Here is an 18,844-nt window from a genome sequence, read left to right as displayed (position 1 = left end):
TTTCCTGAGAGACACCGGGCAAATTTCAGCAGTCAAAGGCCAGCGGTGACAGATGATAACATAAATTTACAGAGAGAAGCCTCGTCTAGCGGGCCTGCAGATGGTGGACGAAACCCCGAGACAGCAAAATGGGTTGGTTTCATTATTCTTAAATCACTTTGCTTTGTCCTCTGGCATATAAAACTAAGAGAGGGAGGACAAGAGCAAGAGCTTTTGTTTTCCTTTTTCACTTTGTTCCCTTGAATATTACAAAGCAACAGTGAATACATTCTTTAAACTGGACTTACATTTACTAAAATAAATTTTTTTGTCACCGCTTGGATCAGGGACTGCTTCCCGATTAATCATAGAAAATAACTTGTCTAAAACCATGTTATTAGTCACCTTATTAACGGTTAGACTTTGTCATATTCTTCTGAAGATATACTGCAAATGAACAGATTAGTTTCATCATGCCATTTTCAGATCACAGCCATCGATTCTGTGCTCCAATCCTCAAATCGTAAAAACTGAAACAGGTAAAGCTGATGGTCAGGATTTTAATGGGATTTCATGTGATGGATTCCCACATCGAAGTGCGTAATCGGAAAGCAAAAAGATTGTTTTCTGTGTTATTAGAGCTAAAAATCTAAAAGGTGTGGTGTGCATTTTTCTTCAGCCCACCTGAGCCAGTATTGAGGAAAACCAGCCACTGCTACAATTACAGTTGTCTTTCAGGCTATGGTTCTGGCAGCTTTGTACAAACTAAGATGTTTATTATTTGAAAATAGGTTGAAGTTGAGTCTGTTTGGACAGAACATCCATTTTCAAGTCTTACCACACATTTACACGCGTATTATGCTTGATCCAAACCATTCCATTGATGTATGTTTAGATTTGTCCGACTGCACTGTGAACCTTTTTTGTTTTTCATTTGACCTATATGAAACAGGGTGGAGAGGGAAAGACATGTAGCAAAGGTCAACAGACTGGGATTCGAACCCGTGACAGCTGCATCAAGGACTGTAGCCTCTGTACATAGGTCACGTTTTACATCGTCACACCCAGTGTGAACCATTCTGAAGGCTTTTTCGGCCGTTACCAGGCTTTCTTTCAGGATTGTCCTGTCTTAAGATTAATGGTTACAATAGGTTTCATTTAGGGATATCAAAGTAAGATAGACTGAATATAAATGCCCACCACTTATCAGGTGTTTATTCATAAAAGATTTTCCTTCAAGTTCAGAGTTTTGCACTATTGTATTCTATTACTTCAAACCTCAATAAAATATACTGATGTTTGTGATTTCAACACGACAAAATGTGTAAAAGTTCTGGGCACTGTAAATGAGTACGACCACCACACATAAAAATGTTAACATTTATTGCTGCTTCTGAATACCTCACTGAAAGCAAAAGCATTCAGAGTATACACAGAAATTATACAATTATATATGCTTTCACAAAGGCAGTGAACACATACTGTATTACAATCTACAAAAAAAATCTACTTTACAGAAATTTAAAATTCTAAATATCAAAAAAGTACAGCTGCAGAAACAGGTGTAGAACTGGAACCAGAAACTGGATATCGGTCAGTTGGTCAGTCGGTCGGTGAAACAACGTGGTGACATCACGATACAAAGAAAGCGCTCAGTCTTTGTACTTACAGCTGGTTTTCTGGGAACTACAACTGGCAGACAAAAACCAAAACGTACTCCTGAAGGAGTCACTGAACTAAAATCATCATAAATTATGGTTTTATGCATCCAAGAAAACATCAGTTTAGAGAGGACGCTTCTAAAAGGGTAGCATGTCTTTATAGTTCAGTGGGTGTACTGGTAGTGTATCTCTGTGGAAAGACGCCTAAAGCAAGAAGACGGAGAGTGGTGAACATAACAGCGTCCCGTCTCAGAGGAACTGAGTAGTCAACGGTAAAAAGAATGAACTGGCTGATGGATCGTGGTGTGGATTAACATTTCAACACTTAAAGAAAAAAAAAAAAAAAAGTGATTTTATTAAATCTGAAAAGTCTAAAGAATAATGATCAGTGGGATGGCTCTGTTTCAAATGGCTAAACTTCAAATGACTTACTGTTACATCAAATGGCCAGCAGATTGGAGTAAGTGGTCCAAAGAAATAGCCATACCACCACAGTATTCAGAACAACCCCACTGAACATAGAAATTAATATAAAAAAATCCCCCCAAAAAGACAAATCCAGCCAAAATATTCAAGGCTGCTGAAACCAACCCTGTTTTTAGGGTGGGGGGGTGGGGGAGAGAGATTTAAAAACAGAAACCTGTAAAATATTCCAGTAAAAAGAAGAAAAAACAAAAACTTTCTTTTCTGTATCCCACTTCCGTGCCAGGTAGCCATTTTGGAGGAGTGTCCAGATGCAGGACGAGGTGTTCATCTTGTGTTTGAGGTGCCTTTCGTCCTGGCTCGCATTGATGGTAGGCCTGGATTCAAGGACGAGCTGGTTTACGGTCACACATGGCTGCAGGGGGTGGCCTTCAGTCTAATCCTGCTCCATAGGCTCCTCGGTGGTCTCAGTGTTTGAGGTGGCGCCCTCTATAGGAGGTTCAGTTGTACTGCTGGAGGGAGTGACAGCGACGTCCTCTCTGGCTGCCTCTGCCCCCTCCTCTGTACTACAGCTGCTACCTTTGCTGCTGCTGCTGCTGACTGGGTCGCTGCTGCTCTCCTCTCCGTCTCTGCTGGTCTCCGGGCTCTCCTGGACACTTGCAGGGGCCTGCTGGTCTGTCTGATCCATGTCAGTGCCCTCCTCTTCTGAACCACATGGTACCTCCCTCTCAGCCTGCTCTCCCTCCTCCTGGTTTGATCCCTCACAGGCCTCTGGCTGTGTGCTGCTAGACGGTTCTAAAGAAAAAAGGTGGTAAGAGGAAGAAAACAGGTTTTTAGAACTTTCCAACAAACCATATAATTGATTTGAACACACTACTACATTTAATCATTTTCTGAAAGCAATTGGTTGGTGACTGGAATTAGATTGATTGGCACTGACTGATGAACAGCTGTCCTGAAACTCAAATATCAGTTTTTTGTTGTTTTTTTTTAAATCAGTGAACGCATCATATAAGGGCAGCCAGGTCACGCTGACAACACTACTCTACGTCAGTCAGTGCTGATAGTTTAAGAAAACATAAATAAAAACTGGTGATCGTTTGGCATACTACGAAGTAAAAACTTTAAAATACAAAATATTCGTAAAGTCTCAACTTCATCATAATAAAAATACAAAAACAAAAAATCGATTCCTTCAGCCCTAATTTTCAGTATCAGTGTGCAGTGTCAAAATGTAGTCAGAAAAAGCACAGAGATGTAGTAAGCTGTTTTAAACAAATCCCGTTTTTCTTCGACACATTGAAGCATCCGGTCCATTCAAGCTGACAGATTACAGCAGATGACAAGAATGATAAATGAAGCACAGCAACGTTATTTTGTTTTATCCATCTTGTTTTCAACCTCAGTCATGAAAGATGCTGCGTTTGGAAATGTTGGCAGTCTGTCTTTAGCCTCTTCAAAATATAAAAAATAAATAAAACTCCTCAAATCACCCTAAAGCTGCCATTGAAAGGCTGGAGGTGGTGAAGGTGGTGGTGGACTGACGTAGCAATCACAGATGTGTGCAACTGGCTGGCCGGGGGACTTGACCACTGTTGATGTTTGTAATGTGATGCACATTATTACTGGCTTTGGTTCTGTGCTGCTGGCTTGATTTTTGAAGGTTCACTTGTGTGCGGCTAATTGCCGTCTTGATATGCGATTTACGAGCGACCAGAGGAAGCTCACGGATGGGCTCGTCTTAGCAGGTTTAGAACGAAACTAAACTAGAATCTCAAGGGAAAAAGCACAGAAACTCTTTTAGAAAAGCAGACCGCACAAGGCGCTTATGAAAGATGCAAACGCCAGCTTGAAATGTCAACATGATTTTGTCTTTTTTGTTTTTAAGTATCATGAAAACCCTGTTCTACAGCAGCTGCTTTGTCACAATACAGCATCACATCAACTCTGATCCTCATACGAATATCTGAAGGACTGTTCATGCCAGGAAGGCCAGAAACCCAAATATATTCAATGCTGTTTTTAGATCTTATAGCTGTCAAATCTGCTTGTGGAAACTTTACAAAAACCACTCATCAGCCCAAATATTCTAAACAAGCATTTCTACCAGGGCTGCGAGTAACGATTATTTTGCTAATCGATTGATCTGTGGACTATTTTTTAGATTAACTGATTCATTTTCGGGTAGAAAAAGGTGCTTAATAGATTTTTTACAGAATTTAAACCAGGTGGAGCTAAAACTGCATATTTACCCACAAAGAAGGTTTTTCATCTTAAATAAAAACTGTGCATATATTTTGTACGAGTGTGGCCTAATTACTGCTCTGAGTGGGTTGTTCTTTCAGCAAACACCATGTTATAGAGTCCGTACACTCGTTAATGATTAATCACAATGAACTTCATTCATTGTTTCACCCCTAATCTCTACACAAATCAAATCAATTCTGCATCAGTGGCTCCAGAGTAATGTGTGTATTTTGAAGAAGAAAAACTAATAAAAACTTCTTCAACTCGTTGACTTTGATCTCATGAATATCTATCCAGCCTAAAAGCTGGGCACTTGAGAGAATTCTCATTTTTCACAACCATGTGTTGTGACTGAATAGCCTGATATACATAAGAAGAGCAATATCTCCAAACAGCACACACCTTGCTCCTCGCTGGCAGCTGCAGTGCTGGAGGCTTCGCTCTCCTTCTCATTCTCCTCCTCCTGTACCATGGCTTCAGCTTCTTTTGAGTGGTGGCTACTGTCTGAAGACCTTAGCGTCTCCACTTCCTGCTCATCGTCTTCATCCTCCTCTTCCTTGCAAAACTTTAGTCTCTTTACCTCTTGGTGTTCAGCCTCCATGTCCTCTTCTTCCTCCTCCTCCGAGTGTTTGTTCTTCACAGCGCTCCCTGGGGAGCCTTCTGAAGGCGAAACGTTGCTGACAAGGAATCAAGAAAGGACAGAAATAGATTGTAACTGTTGTTTGTGTGGAAGGTTGTCAAGGCCGTTATTACTCTGTCCTACCTGGTGTCTTTGTTGTCTTCTTGCTCTGTGTTGAGGTCTTTGTTGTCTGTGCTGTCTGGCAGACCATTAGCTGCTAGTGAGTTGGCCAGAGACACCTTTGGTCTGTTCAACGGTCGAGGGGTTCCCGGACCATTTACTTTCCTAACAAAAGCAAACCAGACAAAGAGAAAGATCACCCAGCTGGTTTTTTTTTTTTCCTTTTCTGAAAGAAATTAGTTAAAATTAAAATAAACAGACTAAATCCATTTTCAACCTCTCTGTAAAAGCAGATGTGTTTCCTGGAAGCATCACTCCATTCATTCGGTTGACGGCGCTGCAACCGTTTTTCCTGGAAAAAGGATTAGATAAGAAAAAAAAAAGAAAAATGTGATCACCCTATTCGTGCATTTGAAAACGTAACGATTGTTTAGCGTGCAGCTACCACTTACTCTGAAGTGGGATGGACACAGCTTACCACCATCACGTTCTAAAACAGAAACAAAGAAGCCAAATTTCTAACAAAACATCTTTTTAAGAGCTTTAAGGCAATAACAGCGATGCAGATAAGAACCAACCTTCTCCATCCCTCGAAGAAACTTATCTGTTCCAGTGTAGTTTCTTTTGGGTTCTGTGAGCAGCTCGCACAATCGTTGGATTGTGAAAGGGATTCTAAACAACAGGAAGAAACAGACGAAGAAACTTTTTTTTTTTTTTTACACTTTCCAACAGAAGTAGCATTGATCTTCACATGCTTTGCAAAAGTATTTACACCCTTTGGCCTTTGTCACATTAAGACCACTGGCAACGCACAAATCTTGATGGGCCTTCACATGACAGACCAACACAAAGACTACATAAGTTTAGTTGGAGAAAAATTAAGTAGTTCTCCAATTTGTTTACCAATAGAAATCTGAAAAGTGTGGTGTGTTTTTGTGATTCTCATTTGGATTTAGGTGTGGACTTTGACTGGGCCGTTCCAACGCATGAATAAACGTTGAATTAAATCATCCTGTTGCAGCTCTGGCTGTCTGTAGGATCGTTGTCCTGCAGGAGGGTGAACCTCGGGCCCAGTGTTAGGTTTGTGGACCCTCTAACAGAGTTTTCACCAAATTACGTCAAGAAAAGATTTAGAAATCACATAGTTGAATTGGAATTAAATTATGAAATGCCTGAAGATTCCCACTGCCAGCTTTCATTGTGATAAACTCAACATTTTCAGATGATGCTTTATTATTATTTTATGATTTATCCCTAACCTGGCTGGTGTGTCTGGGTCTACATGATGGCATTCGTTCACTAAAGATTTTTACCGGACACAGGTGGACCTTATTAGATGACATCTCAAGGTAACATGACAGATAACCGTAATAAACATCTCAATGGCTCTACATCTCCTATCATACTTGCATTCAAGTTCTCCAGCTGCAACACTCACTGCACTCAAATTCACATCAACCTCTACATAGTAAAACTGGCTTCAGGAAGTGTTAAAGGGTGCCTTTATCTTTACAACATTAAACTCTTGGTTCTCCCCCATCCCCCATCCGTGAAAAGGCTCCATGTGATGAAGCAGAGATCCTCCTCACGTGGTGCTTTCTGGGGGGAAGAAATTGCTAAAAAAAAAAAAAATCTGAAAGGGTATTTACCATTTCAAAGAAAGCCATGAGGGGGCAACAGAACTCCACAACTCATTTCTATGGCCTTTAAGGTGGCGGGTGTTCATATAATGAGAGCATGGGTGTGTTACTGATTGACAAAGAGCCTGGCTCCCAGATAACTGGAACATGTGAAAGAATCAAACAAACTTGACTGTGACTAGAACTGGACATCATGAATGGGGATCGTCATTTTAATATGGATGTGTTTAGTACTGCAATTACGAATGAGTGCTTAGATGCAGTATATGGTCAACTTTTATATTTTAGGTCCCATGCAGTGGTTCGACTTTCACATTTATTTATTCATTAATTTGTTTTACAAACAATTCATATACACTCAACTGCTCTTTAACGTAAATTTCTAATCAGCCAATCACATGCCAACAACACAATGCATTTAGGCATGTAGACATGGTGAAGATGACCTGCTGCAGTTCAAACCGAGCATCAGAATGGGGAAGAAAGGTGATTTAAGTGACTTTGAACGGGGCATAGTTGTTTGTGCCAGACAGGCTGGTCTGAGTATTTCAGAAACTGCTGATCTACTGGGATTTTCACGCACTGCCATCTCTAGGATTTACAGAGAATGGTCCGAAAAAGAGAAAATGTCCAGTGAGCAGCAGTTCTGTGGGTGCAAATGCCTTGTTGATGTCAGAGGTCACAGGAGAATGGCCAGACTGGTTCGAGCTGATAGAAAGGCAACAGTAACTCAAATAACCATTCGTTACAATCAAGACATGCAGAAGAGCATCTCTGAACGTACAACACGTCGAACCTTGAGGCGGATGGGCTACAGCAGCAGAAGACCACACTGGGTGCCACTCCTGTCAGCTAAGAACAGGAAACTGAGGCTACAATTCACCAAAATTTGACAATAGAAGATTGGAAAAACGTCGCCTGGTCTGATGAGTCTTAATTTCTGCTGTGACATTCGGATGGTAGGGTCAGAATGGGAGATTCGCATCACGGATGTGCAGCTGACAAATCTGCAGCATCTGTGTGATGCTATCATGTCAATATGGACCAAACTCTCTGAGGAATGTTTCCATTACCTTGTTGAATCTATGCCACGAAGGATTAAGGCAGCTCTAAAGGCAAAAGGGGCTCCAACCTGGTGCTAGCAAGATGTACCTAATAAAGTGGCTGGTGAGTGTAGATCTTCATGGCCAAGACCAGAATGCTTCAGGAGAGAGTGGTGGGGACCATCATAGAGACAGGAAAGATTGAAAAAGTCAGAGAAATGTGAATTAAGGGTAGAAATATATATCGCAAAATAACTTTTCCTCGATAGAGCTATGAAACATGGTCGATAGACTTTGATATATGGTGTTCATCCAGGTTTTGACAGACAATACAAAGAGCCAACGATAACAAGAGTTACTCCGCACCGGACGAATCATGTGGCTGGAATGCAGAGGCGCAAAGTTACGTTGATGCAGACAGCACATTAGCAGCCAGATGTGCTAACAGCTAAGGTTTGTGCAGCTGTAGTCTCTTACTTCAGGTAACAGGTGGGACTGACATCACTGAAAAAAAAAAAAGGAAAATAAATTGGGCCTCGAAAGACGGAAGACACGGAGGACAACATCATTGACAAGAAGGGTCCGAGCAGTTTAGTTGTGTGGCTAATTTGGCTTTTTAAAGTCTGACCAAAAGAAAAAAAAAAGCAGCAAATTACGTCGAGCGCATGGTCCAATCAAGTCGGGATATACCACCAGTCTGTTTTACCACCTGAACCAATCTCACACTGGAGCATGCAGAATATAAAACATTACAATCCCAGTCAGGAGCAACTGCTAAGCTCCCGCCTCCTTTCCTCTCTCCGAAAACAACGCTTGTACACCGGCAACAACTGATCATAGAGTCGGCTTTCTCATGCCTTATGATAAAAAAATTTAAAGCGACAGAGAAATCACAAATGCAGAAGTTTATTGTACTGCAAAATAAGATTTTAGTTTTAAATGTACCTCTTTTAAACTTAAAGGCTTCTACCTTTAGGTCAGCGCTACAGAGCGCCGCCTGCTGAAACCAGCCACCACAGACACAGTTTCTCCCCCCAGGCTGATGCTCTGATGAACACTTGAAAGTCAGAGCTCCAGAACAACAGCCTGCATAGTTGGACTGATCTCACATTATATTCTATTGTAAAGTCAATTGTGTATATATGTACATTTAAATAGCTATTTCATTTTCATTTATGCTGAAAAAAAAGAAAAAGTCTTCACTGAGAGCAAAGTGTACAGGAGTCAAATTCCTGGTATGTGTCACAAACTTGACAAAAAAGCTGATTTTGATTTTATTTATTCAAAACAGTTGAATAATGTTCGATGACATGTTCAGGATTTTAAAATATTTTTTTAAATCAAAAATAACCTTTTGATATCTTGAAAATGTCACTTAATAGTATCAGGGAACATTAAAGATAGACAGAAATAGTGATTTCTTTTATATCGTGATGTATATCAATATCAACTGATATGAAAAATATTATCGTGATAGGATTTTTTTCCACATCGCACAGCCCTATGTGGATTAATAATCAATATAATCAGCACAAAATTCATAATATTGCAAAGTCCTGTTTTCCTAACATCATGCAGCTCTAACTGGGACCAACATATAAGACTGCTTTTAATTTTGAGTTTTAGCTCGCACCATTTTCCCTCTCCTCAGCCACTGTGATGTTTTAAAAGCAGCAACACATTCTTGTCCAGATATTTGTTTCATAATGTTCTGATGTTCTGACACATTTAAGCCTTTTCCTTTAACTAGAGATGAAACTGGTTAATTACTCAACATAGAGCCACGGTGGTCAGTGGAAAACTGTAAGCAAACTTCTGCGACGTCATGTTTGAGTGAGTGTTTATACCTCTGAATTACACACCCTGCAGGTATATTCCTAAACACTAAACATCTCTGGTGAGAAAACTGTGCTGATGTGCAGCAAGAATGACAGCAGTCGAAGAAAGAAGTAGCCATTATGTTTACAAGTGTAACCAGTTTGTTTACTCTATTGTTTACCAGTTTGTGTGCCTTTAATCAATGCCAATCAGAACACTTATTAGAGGACTGACAAACAGAAAACCTTGCTAAACCCTCTGTACCAAAGCTGCTTTTCCTTGTTTTAATGGCATACAATGGGACTCTAATTTATAGCAGCAACACACGTGGTAGCTTCAGATGTAGGAAGTGCATTGCTGTGATGCAAAAGAGCTCATTTGAGAGGATTCCTAGAAACAACAGCAGTGGTTGAACATATTCTTCCACTAATAGGACACAAACAGTAGGCAAAACAAGCTTCCGAGGAGGTTTTAATAAAAAAGGGTAAACAACCTTTTCTCCTGAAGATAATACAAATCAAAACGCTTCTCGTGACAGTTTAAGAGCTTCATTGTTAAAAACATACCAAGACCATAGAAGTTTAGTTTCACCAATCCCTACATGTGTAATTCAGATATGTGCTGCAAATATAACATGCTGACATGATTTTTCCAAATTTGCATTATAACGGCTACTGAATCTGACTGCACAACTGGACTGAACTGAAGTCTGCAACTGGCATGACGTGGCCAGTCAATCAGGCTCATCAGCAACTGACCAATCGGCATTGGCAATTTCTCCCAAAGTGAAGTGCCCCAGGAACTGCAGCCCATTTTTCTTCCATCAACAATGTCAGAATTTTGAATTACAAACGTATTGCAGTCATAGGGATTTCATCAAAAACATTGAATAAATGGTTAAACGTCATCGGTGGGGAGCATGCAATTTAGACATGCATTTAGAGGGTGGAATACAGTTTATTCCATTCCCAGAACCGTTTGCCTGCTGCCACACATTTGACATAAATGACTGGGTGAATTACCAGACCCAGTGGGAAGCTGAGGAGGTAATGTAATCATTTAAATCAGTTATGCTGGAGCAGCTGCACATGTAAAAGCTTGCAGGACGGCACTGAGAACCAGGGCTGGGGACGTCTGCTAGAAAGTACCTTAAGAAAACCTTTGTTATAAATTTGCACAAAATAGATTAAGTTAACTGAAAGGCAGATACTACTTATGACATTTTATGAGAGAATTTAGGTCCGTTTGTCTCTACAAGCTGTACAATCTTCACCTGGCTTGTGCATACATCCCACAGCTATCTCTGCAGCTCAGACAAAGTTTCCTTTACCTACCCATTGTATCCCTTCACGATCTTCAAGATTCTCTCCTTCATATCCTCAAATGGAACCGACTCCACATTTGGATTGGCAGAAGCTCTTTGCTCGGGTGCTGAGGCTCTGAAGTCATCCATCACTTTTTCCAACTTAAACAGGAAGTAGTTCTTGAATTGTGACCATGGCACCCTGGAGGAGAAGAAATTAGGTTCAGTATAAATATGCCAACTAAAGTTTTGTTCTGTGTTTTATATCAGAAAAAGTAGCTTCTACACAACAACAAATGATATATCATCGTTATTGTTCTAACTAGGGTTGCGCAATATCAGGGAACATGTATACGCAACATTGTGATGACGATATCCAATACAACTAACCCACGCATTTGACTTCATTTTCAATAAGATTTAGCAAATCCGCCACTAAAGAATATGCATACAGCGTTTCTCAAGGGCAGTTAGAACCATTCCTCTGACCCAGTATACCATTAGTATGCAGAGTGTAAATCTATGGTACTTCATATCATATCCAACCATATATTGAATCCTGTGGAAGCAAATCGTTACCATATTTCAAATGAAAAAGCATTTTCAGATCAATAATCCTATTTGCATTTTAATTTTCTTCTTCAAGACTGCTCATTCTTTCACTTAATTAAAATGAAAAAGACATTTGAGATTTATTTTTCAAAATGTACCCCAGCAAATATACCAAAATTCAATTTGAAATGTAAAAATTTTAAAATTTGTCAAACTCAATTTGTGGCAGTGGCAGGCAGAACTGGTAGTTCCGGTGGCAGACTGTGGCACCCTCGTGGCAGCCTTATGGCCTGGGACATCCAGCGTGTTTTTAAGCATTTATTTATAATTTTCTGTGAGTGACAATTCAGAATAGCCGCTCGTGCTCTATAATAAACCGGCTGTTTGCGCAATAAATCTTCGTCATCCTTTCAACACGTCACACATACACATAGTGCTATTTATTTTCCATGTCAAGTAAATACAATCACCTTATGTTATGGTCTGGCACCTTCTGGCATCCTCGCGGAATCCCCTGCCAGCCTGCCACCGAAACTACCAGTTCTGCCTGCCACTGCCACAAATTGAGCTTGGCTCTGCTGCAATTCAATCAATTTCTTGGCACGTTCGCAATGTAATGCAATGCAGACATGCACAGCGCCCCCTACCGAACAAGATGGGTAGCTCGGTCAGCAGGGAGCTGAGGAACAGCGGCTGCTGACGTCACTCTGCTGCGCCCGCCGCTCGGAATGCTTTTTCGTTTTCGAGTTCTGGGCAGTACTTTGCGGGCAGACCACGAAAACGAAAAACAATGTCTGCTTTGTTTTCTTTTTGATTATGGCATAAAATGTGCAGTCGTGAAGAAGAAAATGCAAATGCAAATAGGATGATTGATTACTAATTTTATTTATGGGTCAAATAATGCAGCCACATTCTTAAAATGAAAAAGCATTTCTGAAAATGCTTTTTCATTTGAAATATGGTAACGATTTGCTTCCATAGAATCCAAGCAGTCCTTTGTGATTGCCATTTTGCGAACACTGACAATACAGGTCCTTCTCAAAATATTAGCATATTGTGATAAAGTTCATTATTTTCCATAATGTAATGATGAAAATTTAACATTCATATATTTTAGATTCATTGCACAGTAACTGAAATATTTTAGGTCTTTTATTGTCTTAATACGGATGATTGTGGCATACAGCTCATGAAAACCCAAAATTCCTATCTCACAAAATTAGCATATTTCATCCGACCAATAAAAAAAAGTGTTTTTAATACAAAAAACGTCAACCTTCAAATAATCATGTACAGTTATGCACTCAATACTTGGTCGGGAATCCTTTTGCAGAAATGACTGCTTCAATGCGGCGTGGCATGGAGGCAACCAGCCTGTGGGACTGCTGAGGTCTTATGGAGGCCCAGGATGCTTCGATAGCGGCCTTTAGCTCACTCCACTGCTTCCGCAGGTCCCCCAAGGTCTGGAATCGGCCCTTCTCCACAATCTTCCTCAGGGTCCGGTCACCTCTTCTCGTTGTGCAGCGTTTTCTGCCACACTTTTTCCTTCCCACAGACTTCCCACTGAGGTGCCTTGATACAGCACTCTGGGAACAGCCTATTCGTTCAGAAATTTCTTTCTGTGTCTTACCCTCTTGCTTGAGGGTGTCAATAGTGGCCTTCTGGACAGCAGTCAGGTCGGCAGTCTTACCCATGATTGGGGTTTTGAGTGATGAACCAGGCTGGGAGTTTTAAAGGCCTCAGGAATCTTTTGCAGGTGTTTAGAGTTAGCTCGTTGATTCAGATGATTAGGTTCATAGCTCGTTTAGAGACCCTTTTAATGATATGCTAATTTTGTGAGACAGGAATTTGGGGTTTTCATGAGCTGTATGCCAAAATCATCCGTATTAAGACAATAAAAAGACCTGAAATATTTCAGTTAGTGTGCAATGAATCTAAAATATATGAATGTTAAATTTTCATCATTACATTATGGAAAATAATTAACTTTATCACAATATGCTAATATTTTGAGAAGGACCTGTATAATAATGACTGATTTGATGTATTGTCTAGCTGTAGTTCTAACAGTAAAACAGGCAGCAGGATAAGCTGCTTATATCTATTTGTCTTTTATTTTGTCTTTTGTTGTTGGTTTGGTGAGCTACTGTCAGTGATATAAACTGCATCTTTACACTCCCCTGAAGTCTTCCAGTTTTTAAAGGATTTCTGTTTCAAATTTGTTTATGCATTTGACTCAAATCAAAACTCAGATCTGAAAACCACCTCAAACCGGAGCTGAGCACATTCTGGTTCCAAGCCTGAAAGCCAGTGCGATTTGTTGTCCTGTTAACTACTAGTTGCCATGGATGAATTCTTTATTTTGGACATGCAAACAACACATGTCAGCAGGAAAAACAATAAAATAAACATAAAATTAAACCTTCATATTTACTTTTAAAAGGAGCAGGAAGTAGCCAGTGCTTATTAAAATCCACTTTTTTTGTTTTGTACTTGGGAGTCTTTAGGAGTGCAGTTAAGTTAAGTTAAGTTTAATCTCTCCAGGTGCTTCATAGATATCTTTATATTCTTTTTGGGTCATATTTTTCAGTCCGTTCACTTTCCTCTATTCCATTTTTTGAATTGTTACGTCACTGCTGCAGAACAGCTAACCACTGCAGTTTAGAGGTCCAAGCTCAAGTATGGTGAAGCTGCTAGTGGATAAGTCTAAATGTTTGGTTGTTGGGTGTATTAACCCACACAATTCAATACACTGTCCCCCAGCACAGGAACATCTTCGAAGTGTAAACTACGCTGCTTAATGTAGTTACTTTGTATGAATGGAGAGGGTGTAAATACAGTAATAAAACATCATTGCGATGCATTTATTTGAAGGCGCAGTTCTGCGGGTTTGTCGTCTTCATTCTGCTCTCACTCTGGGTCACACTCCGGCTCAAACATGTAAGGCTGGATGGACAAGTCTTGCATTGTTGACATCTTTTAATCAATTTGTAAATATACATTTTCTGCACCACTAGATAATTGTATTTCTGCTATCAAACTACAAAAATGGCCAAACAGGGTGGAGAGGAGTGCTCTTTGACCTGGTGGGGGCGGGGTATGAAGTGCCTCAGTAGCATTTAAAGAGACTGCACCAGAACAAGTTGCTCTTAGACGCTCCTCAGAACAGGGATAAAAGAGGAGCCTGTGGAGCTACAATAACAAGGAGTTCAGACCAAAGCATCAAAGTTTCACTTTATATAGACCACAACTGGAAGGTTTAAGTGTGAAAAGGAAGGATTTAAAAGCATGATATGTCCCCTTTAAATCCTACCCCCCTTTTACATCCAGTTTATACATCATGCATTTCAGTCTAAATATGTATCTAAATACGTTCCACATTAAAAAATATATTTATACCAAAAATTCATTGTTATATAGTCACATCAACACCTATAGACAGTCTACTGTAAAAAACCCATACTACTACTACTACAACAATGATCTTTAACCAGAATAACCAGACAGTATCCAAACTTTTTTCACTGTATATAACCCATTGTAAATTCTACATATCCTAAGCATCCAGTTATGCTTCATGTACACTACACACATCTGTGCCAGATGATAATATTACTCTCTCCATTTTTTGTGTTAAAATACAAAAGAACATGTCACCTAATAGAGACTGTACAGTTCTGAGTGTCACTGGTTTAAGAAGATATGCAGACCATGGGACGTCATCTAACTACAAGAGGCGTTCTCAACAGAGATGGTAACTTGAGTCTCAAGCTACATTCACACTGCAGGACTGCAAATTCATTTGTATTTTTTTTTTTTTGCCAGTTTTACATTATTAACATTATTTTTCATGTGACTGCCATCAGACTCCAGTAAGGACAAGCGTGGGCTCTGAAGCGACCACAGAGTCCACCAGACATGCAACATGACATATATATTGGATGTTACACATGTCAGCACGTGTGTACCGGTTCTGAGGTTACTGTGTAGCAGACAGAACTATGGCTAGCTCCATCATTGATGTTTGCAATGCTTGTTTCTCCCCTCATTTACATTTGTTCCCGCCACTTCCAGTGTTCTCTGGCAAAAAACTATTAGTTTGTCACGCACCGTGCAAGTCGAATAAATAATAAAGAAAAAAAGTATCTGAAACCTCTGATCCTTGTTGCAAAATAAAATGTTAGCATTTTGAGTACAAACAGAACACTTCATACATCCGACACTCATGTCTTATAATGTCAGATAAAAGCCCCCTGGCCTACATTTGTTGGTGTGCTCAGAGCTGGGAATCAGCCAACCACATGCCCCCCTTCAATTTAAATAAAATAGTGAGGATTTCACTTACATGGTCTGTCCAGTCTTTGCAACATGGCACAGAAACTGTTCCAAAAGGGGGGATGGCTCCTTCTTTGCTTTCTTATCAAAATCTGTAGTGGGAAAAAGAGGAGATGGTAGTGTCAACATCTGTAAACATGAGGCTAGCATAGAAGAGTTTTGATTTACCCAAGCACAATCCACAATTATGATAACTCTGCCACTGAAAATGGATATTTAACTTCCTGCAGTAATCATCTACTTCAACCATTTATAACGTCAGTTAGCAGCTGATCGGCGGCACCCGTTCCACTCAGGCAGTCGGAATATTTGACTCACCGGGCTCATTTACATACTCAATCTAGTTCAGAGCGCTTTCTAGCTAAAACTAGCACCAAATAACCGAATTGCTTGGAATGCTACATTAGCCTGAACAAGGCAACCGGTAAACGGTCGTACACAACACCCGAAGGCACTGGCCTAAAAGTCAGACTAAGCAAATGACCTAAAATAATGGAAAATGTATTTGAGTTCCAATTTACAGGTAAATAAATATTTTTAACATGTTGGCGTATTGTACTATCGAATACCGTCAACACACGGCTAACCGTTTCCGTACAAGCACTTCTGTAGCACTGGCTAAAGCTAAACTGCCAGCAAGCTAACGACACTAGCCTGTGCTCCAATCCATGTTTTCTTTCTCAAATACAACAATTTCGAAAACACTTGTTTACGAGGCGTTCTTAATCAAAACGAAGCAAGCGAAGTAGGATTGTGTGACCTCTGAGCGCCTCTTCAAGCGAGTCAGTTTCCATCACGTCGTTGCCCTCTTGTCAGGCTTGGGGATGTAAAAGGCAGAGTGGTGGCTAGCTGCTGCTGCTAAGCTACAATCTCACGGGCAGTGAGGAGGGTGCATTTTAATATGGCGCCGTGAGGTCACTGGCTGTTCAGCAGCAGACACAACCAGCTGTGGGAGTACACTACACTCTATCCCCATAGTTTTTTAAACACGATTAAAACGAAGTTATACAAATATGTATATATATGTGTTTATGTAGAAGACGGACAAAACATTTGCAGTGGTACATCTGAGCAACTATTCCCATATTCTCAAGATAATAGATAATGGGATTGTCTGTTACTTATAGTAGCCTTCACTAGAAACAATCCAAATAGCGGGAAGCTGGCATGGTTTCTTATAAAAATATCCACTTTAATAAAAAATATATAACTTAGTAATTCAAGATTCTAAATCTGCCACTGGATAAAGGAGCAATGCTGCAACATCTCAGTTTGTCCCCTTTTTTACATTTCACCAGTCCCATAGACTTCCGGTAAAAAGATAACGGATCACGGATTTAATTATAACAATAGTTAATTAACTTTTAATGTCTAAATCTGTTCAAACCTATATAACCCAAATATTATTTGGTTTAATGTCCCTTAGCAAGTTACAGTTTCTGTAACCCTCATCAAGCTTTTGGCATAACTTTGACCAGGTGCCTTTCACCAGAAATTGTAGTTTACTTAATTTGGCTGGAATAGCCCTCATTTTAAATAGATCATTCATAAATCGGAGCCATCCCAGAAGCCTGCAGAAAATGATAACCTACATTATGTCATCAATTCATCTGATATCTTTACTCATAAGTCTGAAACATTAAACAAAAATCAATATAAATGGTGGTGGAGGGGTTTGAGTGCTCAAATGATCCTAGAGGCTATGTTGTCTGGGGCCTAAATGCCCCTGGTAGGGTCTCCCATGGCAAACAGGCTATAGGTGATGGGTCAGACAGAGAATGGTTCAAGAACCCCTCATGAAGAACAAAATATCGAGGCAAGTGACGTCGCCCAATACGGCGGAGCCGGGGTCCCACCCTGGAGCCAGGCCTGGGGTCGGGACTCGTCGGAGAGCGCCTGGTGGCCGGGTTGCTCCTCGCGGGACCCGGCCGGGCCAAGCCCGAACGAGAGACGCGAGGCCATCCCCCAGTGGGCCCACCACCTGCAGGGGGAACCGTGAGGGACCGGTGCAAAGAGGATTGGGTGGCGGACGAAGGTGGCGGACGAAGGTGGAGACCTCAGCGGCCCGATCCCCGGATGCTTAGGCTGGCTCTAGGGACGCGGAATGTCACCTCGCTGGGGGGGAAGGAGCCTGAGCTTGTGCGGGAGGTCGAGAGATATCGAGTAGAAATAGTCGGGCTCGCCTCCACGCACAGCGTGGGCTCTGGTAACCCATCTCCTTGAGAGGGGTTGGACTCTCTTCTACTCTGGAGTGGTCCACGGGGAGAGGCGGCGGGCTGGTGTGGGTTTGCTTGTTGCCCCCCAGCTCAGCCATCTCGTGTTGGGGTTTACCCCAGTGGATGAGAGGGTCGAATCCCTGTGCCTTCGGGTTGGGGAGAGGTCTCTGACTATCATTTCAGCCTACGGGCCGAGTGGTAGTGCAGAGTACCCGGCCTTCTTGGCGTCCCTGTCGGGGGTGCTGGATAGTGCCCCTCCCGGGGACTCCATTATTCTGCTGGGGGACTTCAACGCCCACGTGGGGAACGACAGTGACACCTGGAGAGGCATGATCGGGAGGAATGGCCTCCCTGATCTGAATCCGAGTGGTGTTTTGTTATTGGACTTCTGTGCTAGTCACGGATTGTCCATAACGAACACCATGTTCAAACATAAGGGTGTCCATCAGTACACTTGGCACTAGGCAGGAGGTCGATGATCGACTTTGTTGTCGTATCATCAGACCTTCGGCTGCATGTTTTGGACACTCGGGTGAAGAGAGGGGCTGAGCTGTCCACTGATCATCACCTGGTGGTGAGTTGGATCCGCTGGAGGAGGAGAAAGCCAGACAGACTTGGCTGGCCCAAGCGCATAGTGAGGGTCTGCTGGGAATGCCTGGCGGAGCCCTCGGCCAGGGATGTATTCAACTCCCACCTCCGGGAAAGCTTCGACCAGATCCCGGGGGATGTTGGAGACATAGAGTCAGAGTGGACCATGTTCTCCGCATCTATTGTCGATGCTGCTGCCCATAGCTGCGGCCGTCAGGTCTGCGGTGCCTGTCGTGGCGGCAATCCCAGAACCCGGTGGTGGACACCGGCAGTAAGGGATGCTGTTAAGCTGAAGAAGGA

At 41.5% G+C, this 18,844-nt stretch overlaps 1 protein-coding gene across 1 annotated transcript; it reads right to left on the bottom strand.

The window, feature by feature from the left end:
* Positions 1-1,345: 1,345 nt before the first annotated feature.
* Positions 1,346-16,648, bottom strand: ppp4r2b (protein phosphatase 4, regulatory subunit 2b). The gene is made up of 9 exons (XM_047348661.1): positions 16,501-16,648; positions 15,751-15,832; positions 10,885-11,055; positions 5,628-5,721; positions 5,502-5,539; positions 5,327-5,401; positions 5,074-5,214; positions 4,713-4,987; positions 1,346-2,858 (listed from the first exon to the last, which is right to left on the bottom strand). Exons 1-9 carry the CDS (start codon positions 16,532-16,534, stop codon positions 2,500-2,502), a joined length of 1,269 nt encoding a protein of 422 aa, XP_047204617.1. The 5' UTR covers positions 16,535-16,648; the 3' UTR covers positions 1,346-2,499.
* Between the last annotated feature and the right edge of the window lie 2,196 nt (positions 16,649-18,844).

The sequence above is a fragment of the Girardinichthys multiradiatus genome, chromosome 20 (genome assembly GCF_021462225.1).
Source record: "Girardinichthys multiradiatus isolate DD_20200921_A chromosome 20, DD_fGirMul_XY1, whole genome shotgun sequence".
Classification (NCBI taxonomy): domain Eukaryota; kingdom Metazoa; phylum Chordata; class Actinopteri; order Cyprinodontiformes; family Goodeidae; genus Girardinichthys; species Girardinichthys multiradiatus.
Note: the sequence above shows the minus strand (reverse complement) of the source record. Positions and strands in the feature narration are given on the sequence as shown.